We start from the raw sequence: 22,517 nt of genomic DNA on the forward strand, positions 1-22,517 counted from the left end.
TTCTCCAGCTCTGCAGCATATGTGAGATCTAAGATGGCACGGAGTACAAAACAGGAAAAGAAGGAAGAAGATAGGAGGAGCTAAAGACAGAAAGGCGTTGTGGGAAAGTTCCATAACGAATATTACAGTGCGATACAACAATGGCCAGTAGATGGCAGCAAAGTACAACAAATACAATAAATGAAAGAACTAGGTATATTAGCACTACATAAATGTCCATGTATGACTGAAAGTCTATCAGAATAAACTGAACAGCACAGTTAGAGTCTGACTGATTAATTGAGTCTATGTAAGAGCTGTCTTTAATGCAGGTAACGAGTTGATTAGGAGAATCTAACTGGTCTGTAGAAGCCAGAACTCTTAATGATTGGTAGAGGATCAAATACTTATTTCTCACTGCAAAATGCAAATCAATTTATATAATTTATACAATGTGAATTTCTGGATTTTATTTTTGATATTATATCTTTCAATGTTAAAATTAACCTACCCTTAAAATTATGGACTGTTCATGTCTTTGTCAGTGGGCAAACTTACAAAATCAGCAAGGATCAAATACTTATTTCCCCCACTGTATCCTTAAATGTTTTTCCTCTTTTGAAGAGTGGAACCCAAAGGCTCTAAAATACCTAAAATATCAAACAGACAAAGCATTCACCTTCCCCAAGTAAAGGGCTGGATAGCCCCTCCTGCTCGGGTCACGGTGTTTGGGCTGCAGTGGTAACGTCACGTCTACAGAGAGCATCACCATTGTAGTCAATCAGTGATTTCAGTGACTCGTTCAATCTGACTCAACACAGGCGCTGAACTCAGTGATTATCTACATTGGTAGATTGGGAGCCGCATGATTGGCTGGATGAGTACCTGTTCTGTTTGTTATTTTAGGTATTTTAATCCCTCAACCCCCGGACCATTTTCTGTTTTTGAGTTTTTATTTTTTGCTCCCCTTCTTCCCAAAGCCATAACCTTTTTCTTTTTCTGTCAATATGGCCATGTGAGGGCTTGTTTTTTTGCGAGACAAGTTGTACTTTTGAACAACACCATTGGTTTTAACATATCGTGCTCCGGAAAACAGGAAAAAAATTCCAAATGCGGTGAAATTGCAAAAAAGTGCAATTCTCTCAGGGCTGAGATCTCATCTCCTGAGATCTCGGTGCCGAGATCTCCATCTGTGCATGCGCCGCCCCCGGCAGCCATTTTCCTGGAGTCCACTGCATTGGAAACCATAGAACTGCGGGGGTTCTGGCCTTTCACAAAGTGTCAGTAGAGTCCTCGCAGCACTGCCATCATCCCTGCCTGCGGCCTGCAGCAACGGTACCGGTAAGGTATATCCGCATTATAAATTTTATGGAAAAAAGTGCGTCTTATAATCCGAAAAATACGGTATACACTCACCGGCCACTTTATTAGGTACACCATGCTAGTAACGGGTTGGACCCCCTTTTGCCTTCAGAACTGCCTCAATTCTTCGTGGCATAGATTCAACAAGGTGCTGGAAGCATTCCTCAGAGATTTTGGTCCATATTGACATGATGGCATCACACAGTTGCCGCAGATTTGTCGGCTGCACATCCCAAAGATGCTCCATACAAGGCAGGATGGATCCATGCTTTCATGTTGTTTATGCCAAATTCTGACCCTACCATCCGAATGTCGCAGCAGAAATCGAGACTCATCAGACCAAGCAAGCAACGTTTTTCCAATCTTCTACTGTCCAATTTCGATGAGCTTGTACAAATTGTAGCGTCAGTTTCCTGTTCTTAGCTGAAAGGAGTGGTACCCGGTGTGGTCTTCTGCTGCTGTAGCCCATCTGCCTCAAAGTTCGACGCACTGGGCGTTCAGAGATGCTCTTAGGCCTACCTTGGTTGTAACGGGTGGCGATTTGAGTCACTGTTGCCTTTCTATCAGCTCGAACCAGTCTGCCCATTCTCCTCTGACCTCTGGCATCAACAAGGCATTTCCGCCCACAGAACTGCCGCTCACTGGATTTTTTTTCTTTTTCGGACCATTCTCAGTAAACCCTAGAGATGGTTGTGCGTGAAAATCCCAGTAGATCAGCAGTTTCTGAAATACTCAGACCAGCCCTTCTGGCACCAACAACCATGCCACGTTCAAAGGCACTCAAATCACCTTTCTTCCCCATACTGATGCTCGGTTTGAACTGCAGGAGATTGTCTTGACCATGTCTACATGCCTAAATGCACTGAGTTGCCGCCATGTGATTGGCTGATTAGAAATTAAGTGTTAACAAGAAGTTGGACAGGTGTACCTAATAAAGTGGCCAGTGAGTGTATATTGGCTTCTGTCACCATTTTGGGAGACCTGTAACTTTTTATTTTTTCATCAATGGACCAGCATGAAGGCTTGCTTGAATGCATATTTGTTGTTTTATTTTTTATTTCATAAATCAATAGTACACATGAAGATAAGTAACTGTGTAATATATCTTATCAGAGAAATCTGCTTCTTTACCAAAATTGATCAGTTATTATCAAAATTCTCACTACTGAGGTAAAATCTGTATTTGGTGAAGACAGACTTTCCCATAACTGAGGTAGGAGATGGAAGGTGCTACTGATAAAATTCTTTGTAGACTGGAAGAGGGAGGAGCTAGAGATAGCACTCCTCCTCCTTCTGCCTCCTCCTACTCTTGCCTTCCTCCTATCTAGATGGAATGTTATCAATATCAGCTGCCAGCTCCTATCTCAGCACCCCCAGAACACTTGCTCTCTGTCCTGGAGGTGCTACTGCAGCTGAATTTGCCTTGATACCTCAGTTGTGGATTTCACAACCCCAGAAGGAGAGCAGTTTTCTGTTTCTTCACCTTCTACTTGTCTACTAGAGAAGACCAACTTGCACTTGTTGTCTCCCTGTTTTTGCCCATAAAGAGTATTTAGTGTCTTTTTGATACTGCATATTTTTGCGCCATAGAGTTTCGGCAAAGTTAATGGGATTTATTGAGATCTCACCCCCACTGTGCTTTTTTATGCTGTGGAAACTAACCTGCACTACGAATAATAATAACTCTTATTTCTATAGCGCCAACATACTTCACAGCAGAGAGGATTTGTACAGACAATAAAGACATTACAGAGTAACACATAATTCAACAGATACCAAGAGTAGTGAGGGCCCTGCTCTCAAGCTTACAATCTTTGAGAAAATATGGGAGACACGAAAGGTAAAGGGTAAAACGTGCTCGTATTGTATGGTCTAGTCATCTATATAATAAATAGGGTATTCACATAATGCTGTATGAACCGGTCACCAACCAGTATATGTACAAGTAGAGATACAGGGGGCTGTTTGGTGCGTGGGTGGAGGGTGTGTGAACAGATGCTATGAAGGTCCTGATTTGGAAGAAAATTTTGTAAGAGTAAAACAGGAATTATTAGTTAGAAAAGTTATATGAGGCGATAGGTCAGTCTTAAAAAATACATTTTTAGGCCACATTTAAGACTGTTGGTATTGGGAATTAATAGAATTGTCTTGGGTAGTGCATTCCAGAGAATTGGCGAAGCATGAGAGAGATCTTGGAGACAGGAGTGGGAGGTTCGGATTATTGAGGATGTTAGCCTTAGGTCATTAGTAGAACGAATTTGACGTGTGCATGAATTTGAAATCTGCAACATCTCAATTTCTCTTGCGGTAAATATACGTATTATTTGCAGACTTTCATCAGAAATTTGAATGAGGTAAAAAATCACAAAAAACACATGTTTTTAGTGATTTTCCACAGAGGAAGCCCTGTTACATCTAACTAACGGGAAGTATCCTAAGCAAAGTAGCTTTATTTAAAATATGACATACCAAAAACAGACAAAATCCATAGCTAAAAAATGCAATAAAAACGCATGTAAAAAAAAGTACTCAAAAATAGAAAAAAAAACAAGTAATCTAAATTAGCTAATAGGTGTAGAAATGTTGAGGAAAATTTTACCTTTTTTTGTCTATAAATTTGAGTCATATTTTATTTTTACAGAGCAATCCTGTGATCGAAGCGTCTGTAACAACAGCAAGCTCTTCACCATTACCAATGGAGGACAGTCATTACACTATGGTTGAGTTTGCTTTAAAATATTTTCGGGAAGCACAGAGCATGTAAGTAATTTGCAATCCAGTTTTGTTGCAGAATTTTAGCGCAATGCATTGCAGTTGAGTTTTCCAAAAACATTCACATGCTGCAGAAAGTTTGCTTAATGCTGACATTTTTTTAAAGCCTCTAATGTTTTCTTCTTCTATCTATGGTACATATAACATGTAAGGCTAAGACCCTGTTCCCATCGCATTTGAAGCTCTTGCCATATTCAATAAACATATACATAGGACTCCATTGTCAGACCGAAGCTTAAGGGTATGTTCACACAATGCGATCATGCTGTTTTATTCCCAGGATTTTCCAAAAAATTGCTCTGGAAAGATAAGCTGTATGATTGCATCATGTGAAGATATACAAAATGTTCCTTTGGTCCCTGTCTAGCCAGTACATGTCCGTATAGCACAAAATAGTTTGTTTATTTATTTATTTATATAGCGCCAATAATTCCACAGCACTTTACAGACATTATCAGCATGGTCCCAATTGGGGCTCACAATCTAGATTCCCTATCACTATGTCTTCAAACTATGGGAGGAAACCGGAGAACCCAGAGGAAACCCACACAAACACGAGGCGAACATACAAACTCCTTGCAGATGTTGTCCTTGGTGGGATTTGAACCCAGCACCCCAGCGCTTATGGAATAATTTAGTAAATTACATGTAAGCCTATGGGTGACAGATGCCATGTAGTACAGTGATGTAAAGAGGACCATCTACACAACCTTGCTGTTTAGAAGATTTGTCATTATTCTCATCAATTAAACAATGCTACCTATCTGTTGCTGCTGCAGGCTTGGCTGGAAAGGAATGGCTGCAGAAGGGAAGAAAGCGGTTGAGTTGGTGCAACACACAAAGGTAGGACATTAGGTTCCAGTCAGTGGTGTGACTTGAAGATCATGGGCTCCAATGCAAATTCTCAGGGCTCCCAAGTAACATAGGTCTTTAATAGAAACAGTCTTCTCATGTAGGACAAAAGGAGCTTTTGGATCCCCTAAGTTCCAAGGCCCAGGTACAACTGTATCCCCTGCTCCTGTACCAGTGTCAGTAGTCTGTCAACGGTGTTGAAATATGACTGTATTTTCATTACATTTTCCATTCTCCTCAACATACTTTTCCTCACTGTACTAATAACCATCTGTTTTTTGTAATGTTTTTCCTTCCAGAACTAATTTTGATTCTCTGTTTTACCTTAACCATATTTCACCACAGTTACCTACTGTAATACAACGCTTCTTACACACCTTGCTAGCCGACATTACCGTTATTCTTTATTTACTAAACCACTTCAGTTCCCCTCCAACACACAGTACCCTAGCATCTTACCCCATAGCGCCTCCCCTAACAACCAGTCCTTGGCCTCAAAGTGTTTTCGTTACTAACTACCACCTTCTCAGCATGTCATTTGTAGCTCACAAAGTTATCTCCACTCGTTCAGTATTTGGTGAGTTTTTTACCTCAGTATTTGTAAGCCAAAACCAGGAGTGGAACGATCAGAGGAAAAGTATAATAGAAACAGTCACCACCTCTGTATTCATCACCCACTTCTGGTTTTGGCTTACAGATACTGAGGTAAAAAAATCACCAAACATCACAATGTGCACACATGGCCTTACTCCATCATCTCATATCTCCAAGGCCTATCATCTTCATTTCCAAATTATACCTTAAAACCCACAGCCTGAAAGAATTGAGCTCTGCTCTTCGGAAAAAAGCCTTAGGATATGTTCCCATGTTACAGAAAATTTTCATGGCAGATTTGGTCAAAAATCTACAATGAATCTTCAGATGTAATCTGCATGTACTACATGCAAATTTCATTGTGCATTTGGCTTCATATTTCATCATATTTTATTACTAATCATTGACTATCCAAGAATAAGCATGCTGCATATTTCATTTCCATGACAATTTTTTGCTGCAATGTGGGATTTTGAAAAATTAATTTATTTGTATCGTATTGTGGAATCCACATCGCAAGTCCACGCTGTGTGAACGTGCCATTATACTATACCAGTCCTTTAACTACATCTGATGTTCTGTGCACCATGTACAGTCATGGCCGAAAGTGTTGGTACCCTTTAAATTGTTCTAGAAAATTAAGTATTTCTCCCAGAAAATTATTGCAATGGCAAGTTTTGATATACGCATGTTTATTTCCTTTGTGTTTATTGGAACAGCACAAAAAAAAGCCAAGCAAAAAGGCAAATTGGACATAATTTCACACAAACCCCCCAAAATGTTCCAGACAAAATTATTGGCACCCTCAACTTAATATTTGGTTGGGCATCCTTTGACATAAATAACTGTAATCAATCTCTTCCTAAAACATAACATCAACAATCTTATTACACCTCTCAACTGGAATTTTCGCCACTTTTTTTGCAAACTGCTCCAGGTATCTCATATTTTAAGGGTGCCTTCTCCCAATAGTAATTTTAAGATCTCTACCCAGGTGTTCAATGGGATTTAGAAGTCATTGCTGGCCATTTCAGAACTCTCCAGCGCTTTGACTTCATCCATTTCTGAGTGCTTCTTGAAGTATATTTGGGGTCATTGTCCTGCTAGAATACCCATGACCTGGGACACAAACCCAGATTTTTTACACTAGGCACTACATTACAAACCAAAATCCTTGGGTAATCATCAGATTTTATGATGCCTTGCGCACAATCAAAGCACCCAGTGCCAGAGGCAGCAAAATAACTCCAAAACATCTTTGAACCTCCACCATATTTGCCGGTAGGTACTGTGTTCTTTTCTTTGTAGACCTCATTCCATTTTTGATAAAAAGCAGAATCGTGTACTTTACAAAACAGCTCTATCTTCTATCTACAAGACACTTTCCCGGGAGGATTTTGACTTATGCACATTTTGGAAAACTGCAGTCTAGCTTTTTTTATGTCTGTGTCAACAGTGGGGTTCTCTTGGGTCTCCTGCCATAGCGTTTCATTTCATTCAAATGTTGACGGATAGTTTGAGCTGACACTGATGCACCCTGAGCCTATTGCGCACCGTGGACAAAAGAACATCAAAATCTCTGGAGATGGACTTTTAACCTTGAAATTATTGATATTTTTTAACAATTTTTGTTCTCAAGTCCTCAGACAGTTCTCTTCTCCTCTTTTTGTCCTCCATAATTTCGGAAAGGCGCCAACAATTTTGTCTTGCCCATTTTGGGGGTTTTGTGTGAACTTATGACCAATTTGCCTTTTCTTCTCTATTTTTTGTGTTGTTCCATTCAACACAAAGAAAATAAAGGTGTGTATAACAAAACATGTATAATTGCACTAATTTTCTGGGAGAAATAATTCATTTTCTGGAACAATTTCAAGGGTGCCAACACTTTCGGCCATGACTGTATATAAGCAGCACATGTAGTACTGTCATCACACTAGACTTCCCAACACGCATACACTATCTTTGTGCATGCTGCTCATATGTCATCTGACAATGTCTGCCTGCACACTTTAGCACTTACTCAACAATACAATCTTAATGTCCCAATTTTTAACTGTTTAACAATTTATATATTTTTTTAGGTTCCGATTCAGGAGTCCTTGATTTTGCTTGCTGATAGAGAGCTGAGTCAGCTTGCAACTAATAACTTCATGAGTACGTATCTCACTGCATGCCAATATCCAATGTATAAGAAATGCACATGTCTGGGTCATGCAAAATGCATGCAATTTATTATTATGGCTGTTTTATATCTTCTTACCCAGCTCTGATGAGATTGATGAGGGACCAGCAGTACAGGGAGCCAGATGATGTGAAATGTGTTTATGAGATTCTAGTGGTGAGAAATGGATAATATAGATGGTTTGGGAGACTGAAAAATGTAGATGAAATGGTAATCATTAATTGTCCTATAGCTCTGCAGAGAACAACCTCTTCTGAAAGATGAAATTTATTGCCAAATTCTGAAGCAGATTACTGAGAACCCTAAAAAGTGAGTATCCCCATGCGTACTAATATTATCACAAGTGCAAGCTATAAGATTCTTCCTTGGGTGTTAGTAAAATTGTGGGTAACTAGTACATGGAGGATAAGAGTAAATGGGGTGGGATAACATCATATAAAAGCATTTAGATGTCATTAATATTCTGGATTGTGTGTTTTCTTATGTTTATTACATACAATTATAGTTGTAGTAAAATTATCTTAATATAAAATATTTAATATATATATTAATATTAATATTATATTTAATATATATTTATATTTATATTTAATATATTAATATTTAATATCCCAGCAGGGTCTCTCTGATCTTGATTATTGGACCATCGTTGACCATTATATTTAAAGTGACCTAAGCGGGTAGACAAACTTCAGGAAGAAAGCCAAATATAAAATGTTAACACCAGTTATGCTATTATTTCTTAGGTAGATGAGTTTTGCTCTTCTTATATCAGTTTCACAAGTCTGACATTCATGATTCTAGTACAGACCAATATGTGTGGGTCGGTCTCCTGACTCAAATTTAATATCCTAAGGCTAAGGTCACTCGACTGTATTTTCTCTCATTTGAGAATTAAATCTGATTATACTAATTACACTGATCAGGCTCTGATCATAGTGTAATCTGAATTTCTATGATGTGAAGAAGATGGGAAAAAATGTCTCCATCTTCTCTATTCTGTTAATCCATGAAAATCAGACCGTACTCAGATGTCATCTGAATGAGGTCCAATTTTTTTGATGGATCCATTGACTTGCAATCTGATTTACAGATGCAAGTGTGATTTTTTTTCCTCAGATTCAGTCCGAGGAAAAAAATCGAACATGTGCACAGCCCCATAGAATAACATTGGTTTGAGCGCAATCCGATGTAGGCATATATAAGGCTGTTGAGTTTGGGTCAAATGACCCTCATCTGGTCAAGATATCCCAATCCATACTCGAACTAACAACCAACTAACAAATGGCATAAACTTAAACTTGACAGTCTAAAGATGCACCCAAATTTAGCAGGAAAGATGAGACACTTTCATAAATTGTCAGACTGTTTTGTAATTCTGGATCTAAAGTTATACAGTTTTAGTAAGCCCTAATGTGTGAAAAACTAAAATATTAAGAACTCTGTGCCATAGTTCACCAAATCCTAGGTTATTTTTTACTACTGCTAATTCTCTATACTCTTGTAGTGAGAGCTGTAGCCGAGGGTGGACACTCTTGAGCCTTATTACTGGATATTTCATACCTTCGCCCACTTTGCTGCCTTGTGTTACCAAGTATTTGCAAGATACCAATGGTGTTTATCAAGGTAATTATGCCACTCTGTGCACAAAAGTTTTTTTTTTTCATCTGCAGTTTTTTTTTTTTACTTTTAGCTTTTTTACTGATGTACAACTTTTAAGATCACATTAGTGATCTATGTTTATTGCTTGCCAGAAAAAATTCCACATGAATATAGAGGTTCATTCACCAGAGGCAGGTCATTAGAGCATACTTTGAGAGTCAGACCAGTGTATATTGATATAATTCAAAAGATATAGAATAGCATGGTAGACAGGCTCAGACTGGACCACTGGAGAGCAGGAGAATTCTCCGGTGGGCCCCTGAGTCTGGAGAAACCTCTATTCCTGCACATGGTTGCACTGTATATCAGACGGTGCATTAGGATTTTTTCAGTGCCCATGGTTCTGCAACAGAGGAGGCTCTGGTGCAGAAAGGTTCAACTTGATAGACCTATGTCTTTTTTCAACCTATGTAGCTATGCAACTATGTAACTTCCTACAGCAATACAGCTTAGAAATCAGCCTGGATAAGAGGAGGATAAGAGGCTGCATGGAAGTAGGAAGATGGAAGTATGTTGCTCCAATGCTGTTCTGGGCACCTTACTCCATGTACAATCTACTGACTGGTCCTGTGGCCAATCAGTAGTCATGTCAGTAGCACTGATTGTATTAAAAAAAATCACAGCATGCACTAGTCTGGTCAGACTTATGTAAAAAACTAGTGCACGACAATAACATGCTGGTCTATATGGACGAGCACACATTCAAGTCCGCGAATAGCCCTACAAGCTATAACCAGTGCATATATTCTGCCAATCAGATTCTGCTGTCGGATAGCATTTCGATGGGATTTAATGACTTATTGAATAATCTAAGCGTCTTAGAAAAAAAGAATAGCTTCATTATATTGCAACCTACTCAATGTTGGTCAATAAATGAAGGCTAAATCTGGATGGATGTTGTTATTGTATCGGTGGCAGATTGACCCTGAGCATCAATGTCAGTGGTGGGCCCTATATTTACTAGTCTGACATAGGTGGTAGGCTACTCTTTTCCATAAAACAGTATACAGTAAATACATACATACCTTGGTATACATTATACAACAATGAGATCTTATGATTGGCATATCCCATTGCCCATGCCATATCCCATTATAATAGAGTAAGATAAGTTGCAGCCCTCTGTCAGAGGTTTACAATGTATGCATTTCCTGGCATATATATCAAGCAGATGGCAATGGTGCTGTGCGAATAGAGCCATGTTTGCCTATCTTCAGAGATACTGTACATATTGGGTGTCTGCCTACAATTGCATATGTTGCGCATAATATCATGCTAAGACTTCTTTTCAGATGTCTGCCATTTGCCATTTATACTAGTGGTCTGCTCGGAGAGAGTACTGCAATGAGTGCAGGGGTTGCAATCACACTGAGCCCTGGAGCCTAAGAGGCCCAAAAAAGTCCCTTTGGCCCATATGAGAAGATCAGTACTGTTAAAGATCTGTGACCCTGGGTCTCCTCATATGAGGCAGTGGGAATCCAGGACCTGGCTCTAATTTACCCCCATGTTCCACCTAACGTTGCACACTCAAGTGCTTAGGATGCCTGACTTCTCTGAAATTATCCCTACTGGAAATGCAAGTCTGCAAGCAGGAATCTATGACAGACAAGGTCTAATGTGTCACTTTCTGGACTAAGCATGATTCATACGAGAAGAAAATTGTGTGCAGAGTGTCTGTGTCTATGTCTATGTGAGAATCTCTATCTGTATGTATACAGAGATCTCTCGGAGCTGTCAGGAACACCTACGTCACACGCTCTTATACCATGGCCGCAAGCACCTTCCACCACGCAAAGAACTGGAGGCGCTCATGGTAACTACTATTTCTTGGATGCTGATAACATTACAGATAAGTCTCCCTGAAGAGAATGGTTTTCTGGTTCTATCTTGTTATTCTCCTTACAGAACGATCGAATATCCCGCCGAATTCTGATCGTTTTACCAGGAGGGATTGAATATACAACAAAAATCAAGACTTTTACTGTGAGTATTAGCGGACTCTGCGATTTGTCATTGGCGCAGGGCCTATCCATACCACTTTATAGGTAATTCCCTTAGGCTTCTTTCACACTTCCGTCTTCCAAATCTGCACAGGATCCGTCAAGACGTTGAAATGACGGATCCTGTGCAGATTGTGGAAAACGTGTGCACTGAGCCCGTCTTTCTGATGGACCCGTCGAGGCTGTGTGCACCTGTTGTGCATGCGTCATCGCAGTGGTTTTCCGCTGAGAAAACACATACACAACACAAACCAGGTTAAAAAAAAAAAAAAGTCGCAGTATTCTATAGTAATACATTGCGAAATCTCGCGAGAAGTCGCGGTCTCGCGAGATTTCACAATGTATTACTAGGAAGTAACGCTAGCTGCCGGGAACATCGGTGACGCTGCACAGGAACACCGGTAGGTGAGAATATTGCGATTTTTTTTGTTTGTTTGTTTTTTTTTAGTATTTTTAACATTATATCTTGTTACTATTGATGCTGCACAGGCAGCATCAATAGTAAAAAGAGAAAGAGAGCGAGCAAGAGAGAATTTCCCTGATGGGAAATTCTTCCACGCATGCTCAGTTTGAACCCGTCGCTGGATTCCTGCTTTTCACAGGCAGCGACGCATCCTGCGCCCATAGGCTTCCATTGTAGCCAGTGACGGGCAGCTCAGGATGTGTCGCTGACCGATTTTCCGACGTGCAGAAAAAACGTTCCTCTGAACGTTTTCTCTGCCCGACGGACCGTTTTTTTATGCAGGATCCAGTGAAAGACGGATGAAACGGATGGCCATCTGTCACAATCCGTCTCTAATACAAGTCTATGAGAAAATGCAGGATCCTGCACTTACTAATAAATATGTATCAACACATAAATAGCAACATTTTCTAGTTAGATACCTATGTATAATTGCCTTTTGGGGGGAGGGGTTGATTTGGAAAAACTCTTAGACTGGGGCTACATGACAACTTTGTCTCCAACACACATAGCATGACCAAACATTGAAATATTGCTATGCTATTGTAAGGAGATGGACATATTGCCCTGCTCCCCCTTGATGACATCAGTGCTAGTGATAGTATAGGACAAGCATTATAGGTGTAGTAGGCTTAGTGTATAGAGATGTTTTACATTGTTAGTATAAATCTGTAGTCTGGCCAGCCACAGATAGCAGGGAGAGTTGTGATACAGTTAATGTTTGGGAATAGCCCACAGTGGGAGGGGCAAGTACGGTAGCAGGGAGGGCAGATTACTTCCTGAATAGAGTTAGTGAGAAGATGGAGAGCAACCTGTGTGCAGTGCTTCAAAAGGGTGATCACAACTAGAAGGAGACGGGAAAAGACAGAGTGGCTTTCCAACTTAAAGGGGTCCTTGAATACGACAACTTGTTAAGAGAAACCCTGACCTTAATAAACGCTAAAGGTATGGACCTAAAGAGGAATGAGACTGTGGGACTAGAGAGGATTCCGAGCAGTGGATCCAGGGTGTCCATAGTGATAGGACATGGAGCCACTGAGCGGGTATAGAGAATCTCACGGACCTGTATTGTGGTGACAAGTAGAGCAAAACAGTGTGCTTCAATGGCCCTGGAATAGACTACAGTGAAAGGAAACGATGTCAGTGAAAAGGGTTCTTGCTGTGAATGAAACATGCTTACGACTGTGTACTCGTTTTTCCTTGTACATAACCCTGATTAAGTTCAGTAAGATTCCCATATTTGCAAGGAAGGCTCCTTCATTGATTGGTGGAAGTTGTGGTCCTGGCCAGTCAATGCCATTGACTAAAGGCTGCCTGCATGGTCACAAAGCCCACACAACATCAACACCCAGGCAGGACCCACACAATTTTCCTGTAAAGTGCCAGAGCGTGATGGAACAGCAGCTTGGTTAAAACTACCACTCTCAGACACTTTACACTATCTCACCCCATAATGAAAGTAAAGATGGTCGTGTTGTGCGTAACAGTGACGTACAACATTAGTACAATGAAAAGTGCAAATAGCTGCAGAAAGAAAGAGGACTAGAACTCTAGTGTCACCTATTGGAAGTAGCAACCCTGAAAGTTAATATCGACAGTTTAACGAGCCTTCCCACATGACTTAGAATAAAACTATAATAAAAAAAATCACAAAAGTAATTTCTACGAACTGCGCTTCATGTAACAACATATCTATAAAATGCAGTACAGCAAACATACATAGCAAATTGTACATCACCTACCCAGGGCTGGCATTAGGGGCAGGCAGACCAGGCAGCTGCCTAGGGCCCGGCTCCCCCACGGGCCCCCAGCTAGTGGCACATCACGCAACGGCTATGGGGCCCCTGTGACTCCCCCACCGCCGCCACCGCATTGAACTATACCGGCATCTGCCGGTACAGTTCAAAGCAATGATGGAGGACGCTCCCTCTCCCATCATTCCCCGCTCTGCCTCTGACACTGCGGGTACGCAATGACGTCATCGCACACTCACTGTGTGCCAGGCAGTGCAGCCGCTGAGACAGGAGCAGGGAGCAGCACGGGCACCAGGAAAGGTGAGGAGTGGGTTTTTTTACTATAACAGTGAGTACTAGACTGTGGGTCCATTCTCAGGGGGGAAGAGATGTGGGCTGTGCTATATACTATGCGGGCTGTGCTATATACTATGCGGGCTGTGCTATATACTATGCGGGCTGTGCTATATACTATGCGGGCTGTGTTATATACTATGCGGGCTGTGTTATAGACTACGTGGGCTGTGTTATATACTAAGCGGGCTGTGCTATGTACTATGCGGACTGTGCTATATATGCGGGCTGTGTTATATACTATGCGGGCTGTGCTATATACTACGTGGGATGTGCTATATACTACGTGGGCTGTGCTACATACTATGCGGGGCTGTGGGCTCTGTTATATACTATGAGGGTTGTGCTATATACTATGCGGGCTGTGCTATATACTATGCAGGCTGCGCTATATACTACGTGGGCTGTGCTATATACTACGTGGGCTGTTCTATATACTATGCAGGTTCTGTTATATACTATGCGGGCTGTGTTATATACTATGGGGGGTATATTCTATTCTATGGGGGAGGCTGTGTTATATACTATGGGGGGTACATTATGTTCTATGGGGAGGCTGTGTTATATACTATGGGTGGTACATTATATTCTATGGGGGAGGCTGTGTTATATACCATGGGGGCTGCATTATATTTTATAGGGGTTACATTATATACTAAGAGGAAGTGGGCTGTATTATGTTCTATGGGGGCTACATTATATTCTATGGGGGGCTGTATTAGATTTTATGTGGGATGATTGCATCATACTCATTGATGGGGCTACATTATATTCTATGGGGAGGTGGGCTGTATTATATTCAATTCAGGGCTACATTATATTCTATGGGGGGTTGTATTATATTTATATTCTATGAGGGGTGATTGCATCACAGTCTATGAGGGGGCTACATTACACTATATGAGGGGGCTGCATTATACTCTATGGGGGGTTACAATATAGTCGGTGGGGTGGTTGCATTATGCTCTGTGGGGTGGCTGCATTATACTATACGTGGGCTGCATTATACTGTAAAGAGGACTATGGAGAATACATTATACTATATGAAGAACTATGGGGTGCATTATACTATGGGAAGTGAATTGTACTACATGGATGACAATGGCGGTGCATTATACTATATGGAGCACTATGAGGAGCGTGTTATACTATGTGGAGGACTGAGCAGTGTATTTTAATATATGGAGGACTATGGGGCATATTATATTATGTGGAGGACTATGGGGTGTGCATTTTACAATATGGAGGGCTGTGGTGAACATTATTATATATGGAGGACTACGGGGTGTATTATACTAACCAAGCAAAATGCTGCATATTCATCAAGTGATTGGATTGTTTATGCCGGAACAAAAATCATTGTTCTCAGCAGCACATCTCCAGTGTAAACTGTAGATGTGCTACTTATAACATGATACTGTATGGTGATCTGTTAGTGATCTATTAGTGATCATTCTGTCCCCATCATTCTTTCTCAGATGGTGGAAAGAGGCCGGGAAACAAGCGTTGAACGACTTCAGTATTGTCAATCACACTCATTTAGCGGCCTGAAGTCAGCGCATGTAAATACAACCGAAATGTTTCTGTGTGATGTGCAATATGTTAGCATTTGGGGCCCCATTTTAAACTTTGCCTAGGGCCCCACTTTGCTTAAAACCGGCCCTGCACCTACCTAAACAAGTAACAGTCTGGGAATGAAGTCCAAATAATGCAATAATTGTCCACTTTTGTGGTAAACCAAGGTTGCCGTACTTCCACAGCTGCCTCACCAGTCTTTGTTTGAATCACAAATAAAAAGCACTGGATAGTCCAGCTAAATACTTTAGAACCAGCAGACCTTAAAGAAGCACCTCCGCTCTCTTTTTTACATAGTAAGTGTGTGCGTGTATACATGTAATGTAGTGTGAATGTATTAATATACTCACCTACTGCTGCTCTCTCTGGTGTCCAGCGCCTTCTTCTCTCGTCCTCTCTGTGACGTCCCTGCTATGCAGACTGTCCAGGTCACGCTGAGCTCTGTGTGACCCATAAGTCTCTTTTACAGTGAAAGCCTATGGAGTGCCAGGACGAGGCTGCATATGTTTTTACTGTAAAATAGACATACGGCTCATGCATAGTGCATAGAATGAGCCGGTTAGCCAGAATTGCAGTGAAGTCGCTCAGAACTTGAGGCAGGGAAGAATGGTGCTGGACACGAGAGAGCAGCGGTAGGAGAGTATACTAATACACTCACACTAGATTACATGCATGTACTAACACATTATTGAATAAAAAAGTTAAGTCGCCTGTATGATAACCTTACCAACCTTAAGTTTCACACACTGATTGTTTAGGGAACCTTAGTTTACTGCAAAAGTGGACACTTATTGTATTATTTGGACTTTTTTATGGAGGTGATGCACAGTAACCTATACAATTTTCTATGTGTGTTTGTTTGTACTGAATTTTATACATTTATTTTTACATGGAAGCGCACTTTGTAAAAATAATTTTGGCGATAACTATCTTTAAATAGAGGTGGGATAAGCAGAGACTGTAGCTCTATGTATACAGTGAGGTGGGAGCGCTGGTGTATTTATTTAGTATATAATAAAAAAGAACACTACTGTACATTTACCTATAATACAGCATACAGGTCAACATTAGAATATTTCTGTTCCCTAGGTTGCAGCTGACCTTGTACCGGAAATCTGTGAGCAGCTGTTGGTCTCAGAACCAAGTGAAATGGAAGAATTTGCTATATTTGCCAACAAAAACAAAGGTATTTCTAGATGTTTTAGAGATGCACAAAAAGGAATAATTAAAAGGAGTCTGTCAGCACTAAAAGACTGTTCAAAGCAAACTCAGGAACTCAGTGAATCTGGTCTTATATCTAATTTCACCCTCCTTATACCTTGATTGACAGCTGGTGCTTTACTGTAGCTGGAGGAAGGCAGAGGTAGACGAAAAAAATTAGGTAGAAAAGTGCGCTGAACTACTTAGGGTACCGTCACACAGTGAAATTTTCATCGCTACGACGGCACGATTCGTGACGTTCTAGCGATATCGTTATGATATCGCTGTGTCTGACACGCTACTGCGATCAGACATCACGCTGAGAATCGTACGTCGTAGCAGATCGTTTGGAACTTTCTTTCGTCGCTTGATCACCCGCTGACATCGCTGGATCGTTGTGTGTGACACCGATCCAGCGATGTGTTCGCTTGTAACCAGGGTAAACATCGGGTAACTAAGCGCAGGGCCGCGCTTAGTAACCCGATGTTTACCCTGGTTACCAGCGTAAACGTAAAAAAAACAAACAGTACATACTCACATTCCGGTGTCTGTCCCCCGGCGTCTCAGCTTCTCTGCACTGTGAGCGCCTGCCGGCCGGAAAGCGAGCACAGCGGTGACGTCACCGCTCTGCTTTCCGGCTATGGTGCTTACACAGTGCAGAGAAGCAGAACGCCGGGGGACAGACACCGGAATGTGAGTATGTACTGTTTGGTTTTTTTACGTTTACGCTGGTAACCAGGGTAAACATCGGGTTACTAAGTGCGGCCCTGCGCTTAGTAACCCGATGTTTACCCTGGTTACCCGGGGACTTCGGCATCGCTCCAGCGCCGTGATTGCAAAGTGTGACCGCAGTCTACGACGCTGGAGCGATAATCATACGACGCTGCGACGTCACGGATCGTGCCGTCGTAGCGATGAAAATGGCACTGTGTGACGGTACCCTAAGTCTTCCAAGGGTCCACTATGTGCTGGGCTTACACTGTGTTCCAAATTATTATGCAAATTGGATTTAAGTGTCAAAAAGATTTAACTGTTTTGTTTTTCAAATAAACTCCTGGATGGTATTGTGTCTCAGGGCTCAATGGATTACTGAAATCAATCTTAAACACATGTGATAATTAGTTTTCCAGGTGATTCTAATTAAAGGAAAACTACTTAAAAATTATGTTCCACATTATTAAGCAGGCCACAGGTTTCAAGCAATATGGGAAATAAAAAGGATCTCTCTGCTGCTGAAAAGTGTTAAATAGTGCAATGCCTTGGACAAGGTATGAAAACATTAGATATTTCACGAAAACTTAAGAGTGATCATCATACTGTGCAGAGATTTGTGACCGAAACAGAGCACAGACAGAGTTCATGCAGATAAAGGCATAATGAGGAAGGTTTCTGCCAGACAAATTTATTGGATTAAAAGAGCAGCTGCCAAAATACCATTACAAAGCAGCAAACAGTTATTTGAAGCTTAAAATACGTGAAAAAAAGAAGAAATGCGGCACTCACCCAAAGTCTTCACCAACAATTATGTCCTTTATTTAGCACAATAAGCCATTACAGACGTGGCGCGGCATCGGCAGGAGTGTACAGGGGAGCGGGAGAGTGCAGAGACGAGACGGCGGCGTTTTGCGCAAAGGCGCTTCTACGGGTCCATGTGAGTTGTCCTGGTGATGTCATTTCCTTTTATAGGATTAAACTCACCACAATATACAAAACAATATATACAAATTAAAAACAACTAATCTCCAGTTACTGACTGCCTATCACAAGCAAATAAGATAAAAATTGCCATGTCAAGCTTATCATTAAGACCCCACGGACCTTGTGCATTTGTTTTTAGAATCCATCTGGCTTACGCTTCATGAAACACATGCATGAAGAACATTGCGGCGACCCCAGCCTGTTACGCTTTGCAGGGTTAGAAGTGGTTAAATTTCCACAGCAAGGTGGCAACCATAATAGATTACTATTACAACTAGTGTTGAGCGATACCGTCCGATACTTGAAAGTATCGGTATCGGAAAGTATCGGCCGATACCGGCAAAATATCGGATCCAATCCGATACCGATACCCGATACCAATACAAGTCAATGGGACTCATGTATCGGACGGTATCCCTGATGGTTCCCAGGGTCTGAAGGAGAGGAAACTCTCCTTCAGGCCCTGGGATCCATATAAATGTGTAAAATAAAGAATTAAAATAAAAAAATAGGGATATACTCACCCTCTGACGCGCCCTGGACTTTACCGCCGTAACCGGGAGCCTTCTTTGCCTCAAATGCGCGCGTTTTCTTCATTCCGTGACGTCACGGCTTGTGATTGGTCGCGCGCCGCCCATGTGGCCGGGACGCAACCAATCACAGCAAGCCGTGACGTAATTTCAGGTCCTTCAGGATTTTAAAATTACGTTCCGGCGTTGTGATTGGTTGCGTCGCAGTCACATGGGCGAGGCGACCAATCACAAGCCGTGACGTCACGGGAGGCTGGACACGCGCGCATTTTAAAATGCGCGCCTCCTGCCTCCCGTGACGTCACGGCTTGTGATTGGTCGCCTCGCCCATGTGGCCGGGACGCAACCAATCACAGCAAACCGTGACGTAATTTCAGGTCCTTCAGGATTTTAAAATTACGTTCCGGCGTTGTGATTGGTTGCGTCGCGGTCACATGGGCGAGGCGACCAATCACAAGCCGTGACGTCACGGGAGGCTGGACACGCGCGCATTTTAAAACGCAACCAATCACAACGCCGGAACGTAATTTTAAAATCCTGAAGGACCTGAAATTACGTCACGGCTTGCTGTGATTGGTTGCGTCCCGGCCACATGGGCGGCGCGCGACCAATCACAAGCCGGGACTTCGCGTAAGGAAGTTAAAGCGCGAATTTTAAGCAAACAACGCTGCCGGTTCCCTCGGTAAGGTGCAGGCTGCGTCGGAGAGGTGAGTATAGCAATATTTTTTATTTTAATTCTTTATTTTACACATTAATGTTGTTTCGATACCGATACCCGATACCACAAAAGTATCGGATCTCGGTATCGGAATTCCGATACAGCAAATATCGGCCGATACCCGATACTTGCGGTATCGGAATGCTCAACACTAATTACAACACGAAGCCAGATGGATTCTAAAAACAAATGCACAAGGTCCGTGGGGTCTTAATGATAAGCTTGACATGGCAATTTTTATCTAATTTGCTTGTGATATGCAGTCAGTAACTGGAGATTAGTTGTTTTTAATTTGTATATATTGTTTTGTATATTGTGGTGAGTTTAATCCTATAAAAAGAAATGATATCACCAGGACAACTCACATGGACCCGTAGAAGCGCCTTTGCGCGAAACGGCCGTCGTCTCGTCTCTGCACTCTCCCGCTCCCCTGTACACTCCTGCCGATGCCGCACCACATCTGTAATGGCTTATTGTGCTAAATAAAGGACATAATTGTTGGTGAAGACTTCGGGTGAGTGCCGCATTTCTTCTTTTTTTCACGTATTTGAATCACGGACTAAACATGCAGAGCACCTCCCTAGTCTCTTTGGAAACCAAGCTCGTCCAGCCTGAATAGATCAGCTTTTTCAGTGCCGGTCATTTTCTTTTTTCTTTTTTGGATGTGGAGTTATTTGAAGCTGCTGGTGCCTCTGAAGTCCTTCGAACCTCAAGGTGTAGGATTCTTCAAAGGCTTGCTGTGGTGCATAAACCTACTATTCGGCCACCCCTAAGCAGTGTTCACAAGCAGAAACGGTTGCAGTGGGCCCAGATATACATGAAGACTCATTTTCAAACAGTGTTGTTTACTGATGAGTGTCGAGCAACCCTGGATGGTCCAGATGGATGGAGTAGTGGATGGTTGGTGGATGGCCACCATGTCCCAACAAGGCTGCGACGTTAGCAAGGAGGTGGAGGAGTCATGTTTTGGGCTGGAATAATGGGAAAACAGCTGGTAGGGTCCTTTAAGGTTCCTGAAGGTGTGAAAATGACCTCTGCAAAGTATATAGAGTTTCTGACTGACAACTTTCTTCCATGATATAAAAAGCAGAAACGTGCCTTCAGGAGCAAAATCATCTTCATGCATGACAATGCACCATCTCATGCTGCAAAGAATACCTCTGAGTCATTGGCTTCTATGGGCATAAAAGGAGATAAACTCATGGTGTGGCCACCATCTTCCCCTGACCTCAACCCTATCGAGAACCTTTGGGGTATCATCAAGCAAAAGATCTATGAGGGTGGGAGGCAGTTCACATCCAAACAGCAGCTCTAGGAGGTTATTCTGACTTCATGCAAAGAAATACAAGTGGAAACTCTCCAAAAACTCACAAGTTCAATGGATGCAAGAATTGTGAAGGTGATATCAAAGAAGGGGTCCTATGTTAACATGTACGGTAACTTGGCCTGCTAGGATGTTTTGGAGTTAAATAGCTTTTTTGTTCAGTGAATGTGACCTCCTAATGCTGCAAATTCCACAAATGAGCATTTTCAGTTCTTTAAAATATCAAATGTTTAGAAATTCTACTGTGCCTAATAATTTGGAACAGTGCATTTTGAGCTTTTATTCATTTTGGACATTATACTGTTATCATTGGGTGGTTTCTTCAATAAAATTTGATGTATACTCTAACGAGTGATGACTTTTATTAGACTGACTATCATTTGCACCTACCATTTAGGAAAATCCAAGAAAAATGTAATTTGTATAATAATTTGGAACATGGTGTAGTTTGAACAGTCATTTTGTTCTGACAGACTTCTTAAAAAGAGGTCCAGTTGACTCTGCTCATAGGTCTGTTTTGCATTTTTTAGTATTTTACAATGTGCTGTTTCTCTGTTATAACAAGGATCTCTCAACACAGAAAAAAAACTTAATGCCCAGCGGCCAATAATAAGGGAACAAGGGTTCCAAAGAAAGCTAGTTGCCAATTATCGTCCCATGCCTGCAAACACCTGACAAATAAGCAAAATGCTGTTTCGCTAGGCACAATGATTTTTCAGCTGGCTTAAAAATCATTTGCCAGATAATAGAAAATATGAAAAAGAGCAATCTGCTCATCTGTCCAGGTGCATGGCAAAATACCCCAGTAATAGCAAAATAGGCAAAAACGATAGCCAGCGCACACATCTTAAAATAAAAGAATTGCGTTATTGATCCAGTAGTATAAAAGTCACAAAAAGTGGTTGAACACAACAGCAAAAAAATTAAAAAGGCGGAAAAGAAATATCCACTGCGCTCCCAGTCAACATGTTTCTGACTGGCATGGACCTTTGTCACACCAAGCTGGGAGTGAATATTTCTTTTCTGCCTTTTTAATTTTTGTGCTGTTGTCTTCAACCACTTTTTGTGACTTTTATACTACTGAATCAATAATAAATCACCAAATGTGATTTGGTGATTCACTTCGGGCACTTCAACCACTATATCAAAACTAGTCCCATAGATATAATCATGGGGCTAAGAAGAGATCTCACAAAATTCATATAAAATAAAAATATTTTTATTAACAATAAATAGATAAAAAACAGTTGATATATTCCAAAATAACCATAATAGAGGATGCCATAAATCATATAGACACCAATACTGAGCATAAAAGTATAGCAACCACCTGCACTTAATACATAGTAATGAATAACAGGGATCCTATATCGGCGGTGCTAAGATATATCAGCTAAAGTCTATCCTATGAGAACATAAATGGAGATCTGCAACAAGTTTATATACCAAGAACCCTATGGGGATCTGAATCCCAATACCAAAATCAGAGTATCAAAATACCCCAGGCCATAAAAGGCAC

General features: G+C 41.3%; 1 protein-coding gene across 2 annotated transcripts in view; it reads left to right on the top strand.

The window, feature by feature from the left end:
* The window catches only part of LOC143765267 (unconventional myosin-XVB-like), a 161,201-nt gene that overhangs the window by 91,819 nt on the left and 46,865 nt on the right, over nt 1–22,517 (top strand). For both annotated transcript variants that reach the window (XM_077251750.1, XM_077251751.1), the window contains exons 29-37: nt 3,983–4,101; nt 4,893–4,956; nt 7,641–7,713; nt 7,824–7,897; nt 7,974–8,050; nt 9,249–9,367; nt 11,122–11,216; nt 11,309–11,386; nt 16,618–16,714. In XM_077251750.1, the coding sequence (XP_077107865.1) occupies nt 3,983–4,101; nt 4,893–4,956; nt 7,641–7,713; nt 7,824–7,897; nt 7,974–8,050; nt 9,249–9,367; nt 11,122–11,216; nt 11,309–11,386; nt 16,618–16,714 (796 nt within the window). The remainder of the gene's footprint in view (nt 1–3,982; nt 4,102–4,892; nt 4,957–7,640; nt 7,714–7,823; nt 7,898–7,973; nt 8,051–9,248; nt 9,368–11,121; nt 11,217–11,308; nt 11,387–16,617; nt 16,715–22,517) is intronic.

The sequence above is a fragment of the Ranitomeya variabilis genome, chromosome 4, assembly GCF_051348905.1.
Source record: "Ranitomeya variabilis isolate aRanVar5 chromosome 4, aRanVar5.hap1, whole genome shotgun sequence".
In the NCBI taxonomy this organism is placed as follows: Eukaryota; Metazoa; Chordata; class Amphibia; order Anura; family Dendrobatidae; genus Ranitomeya; species Ranitomeya variabilis.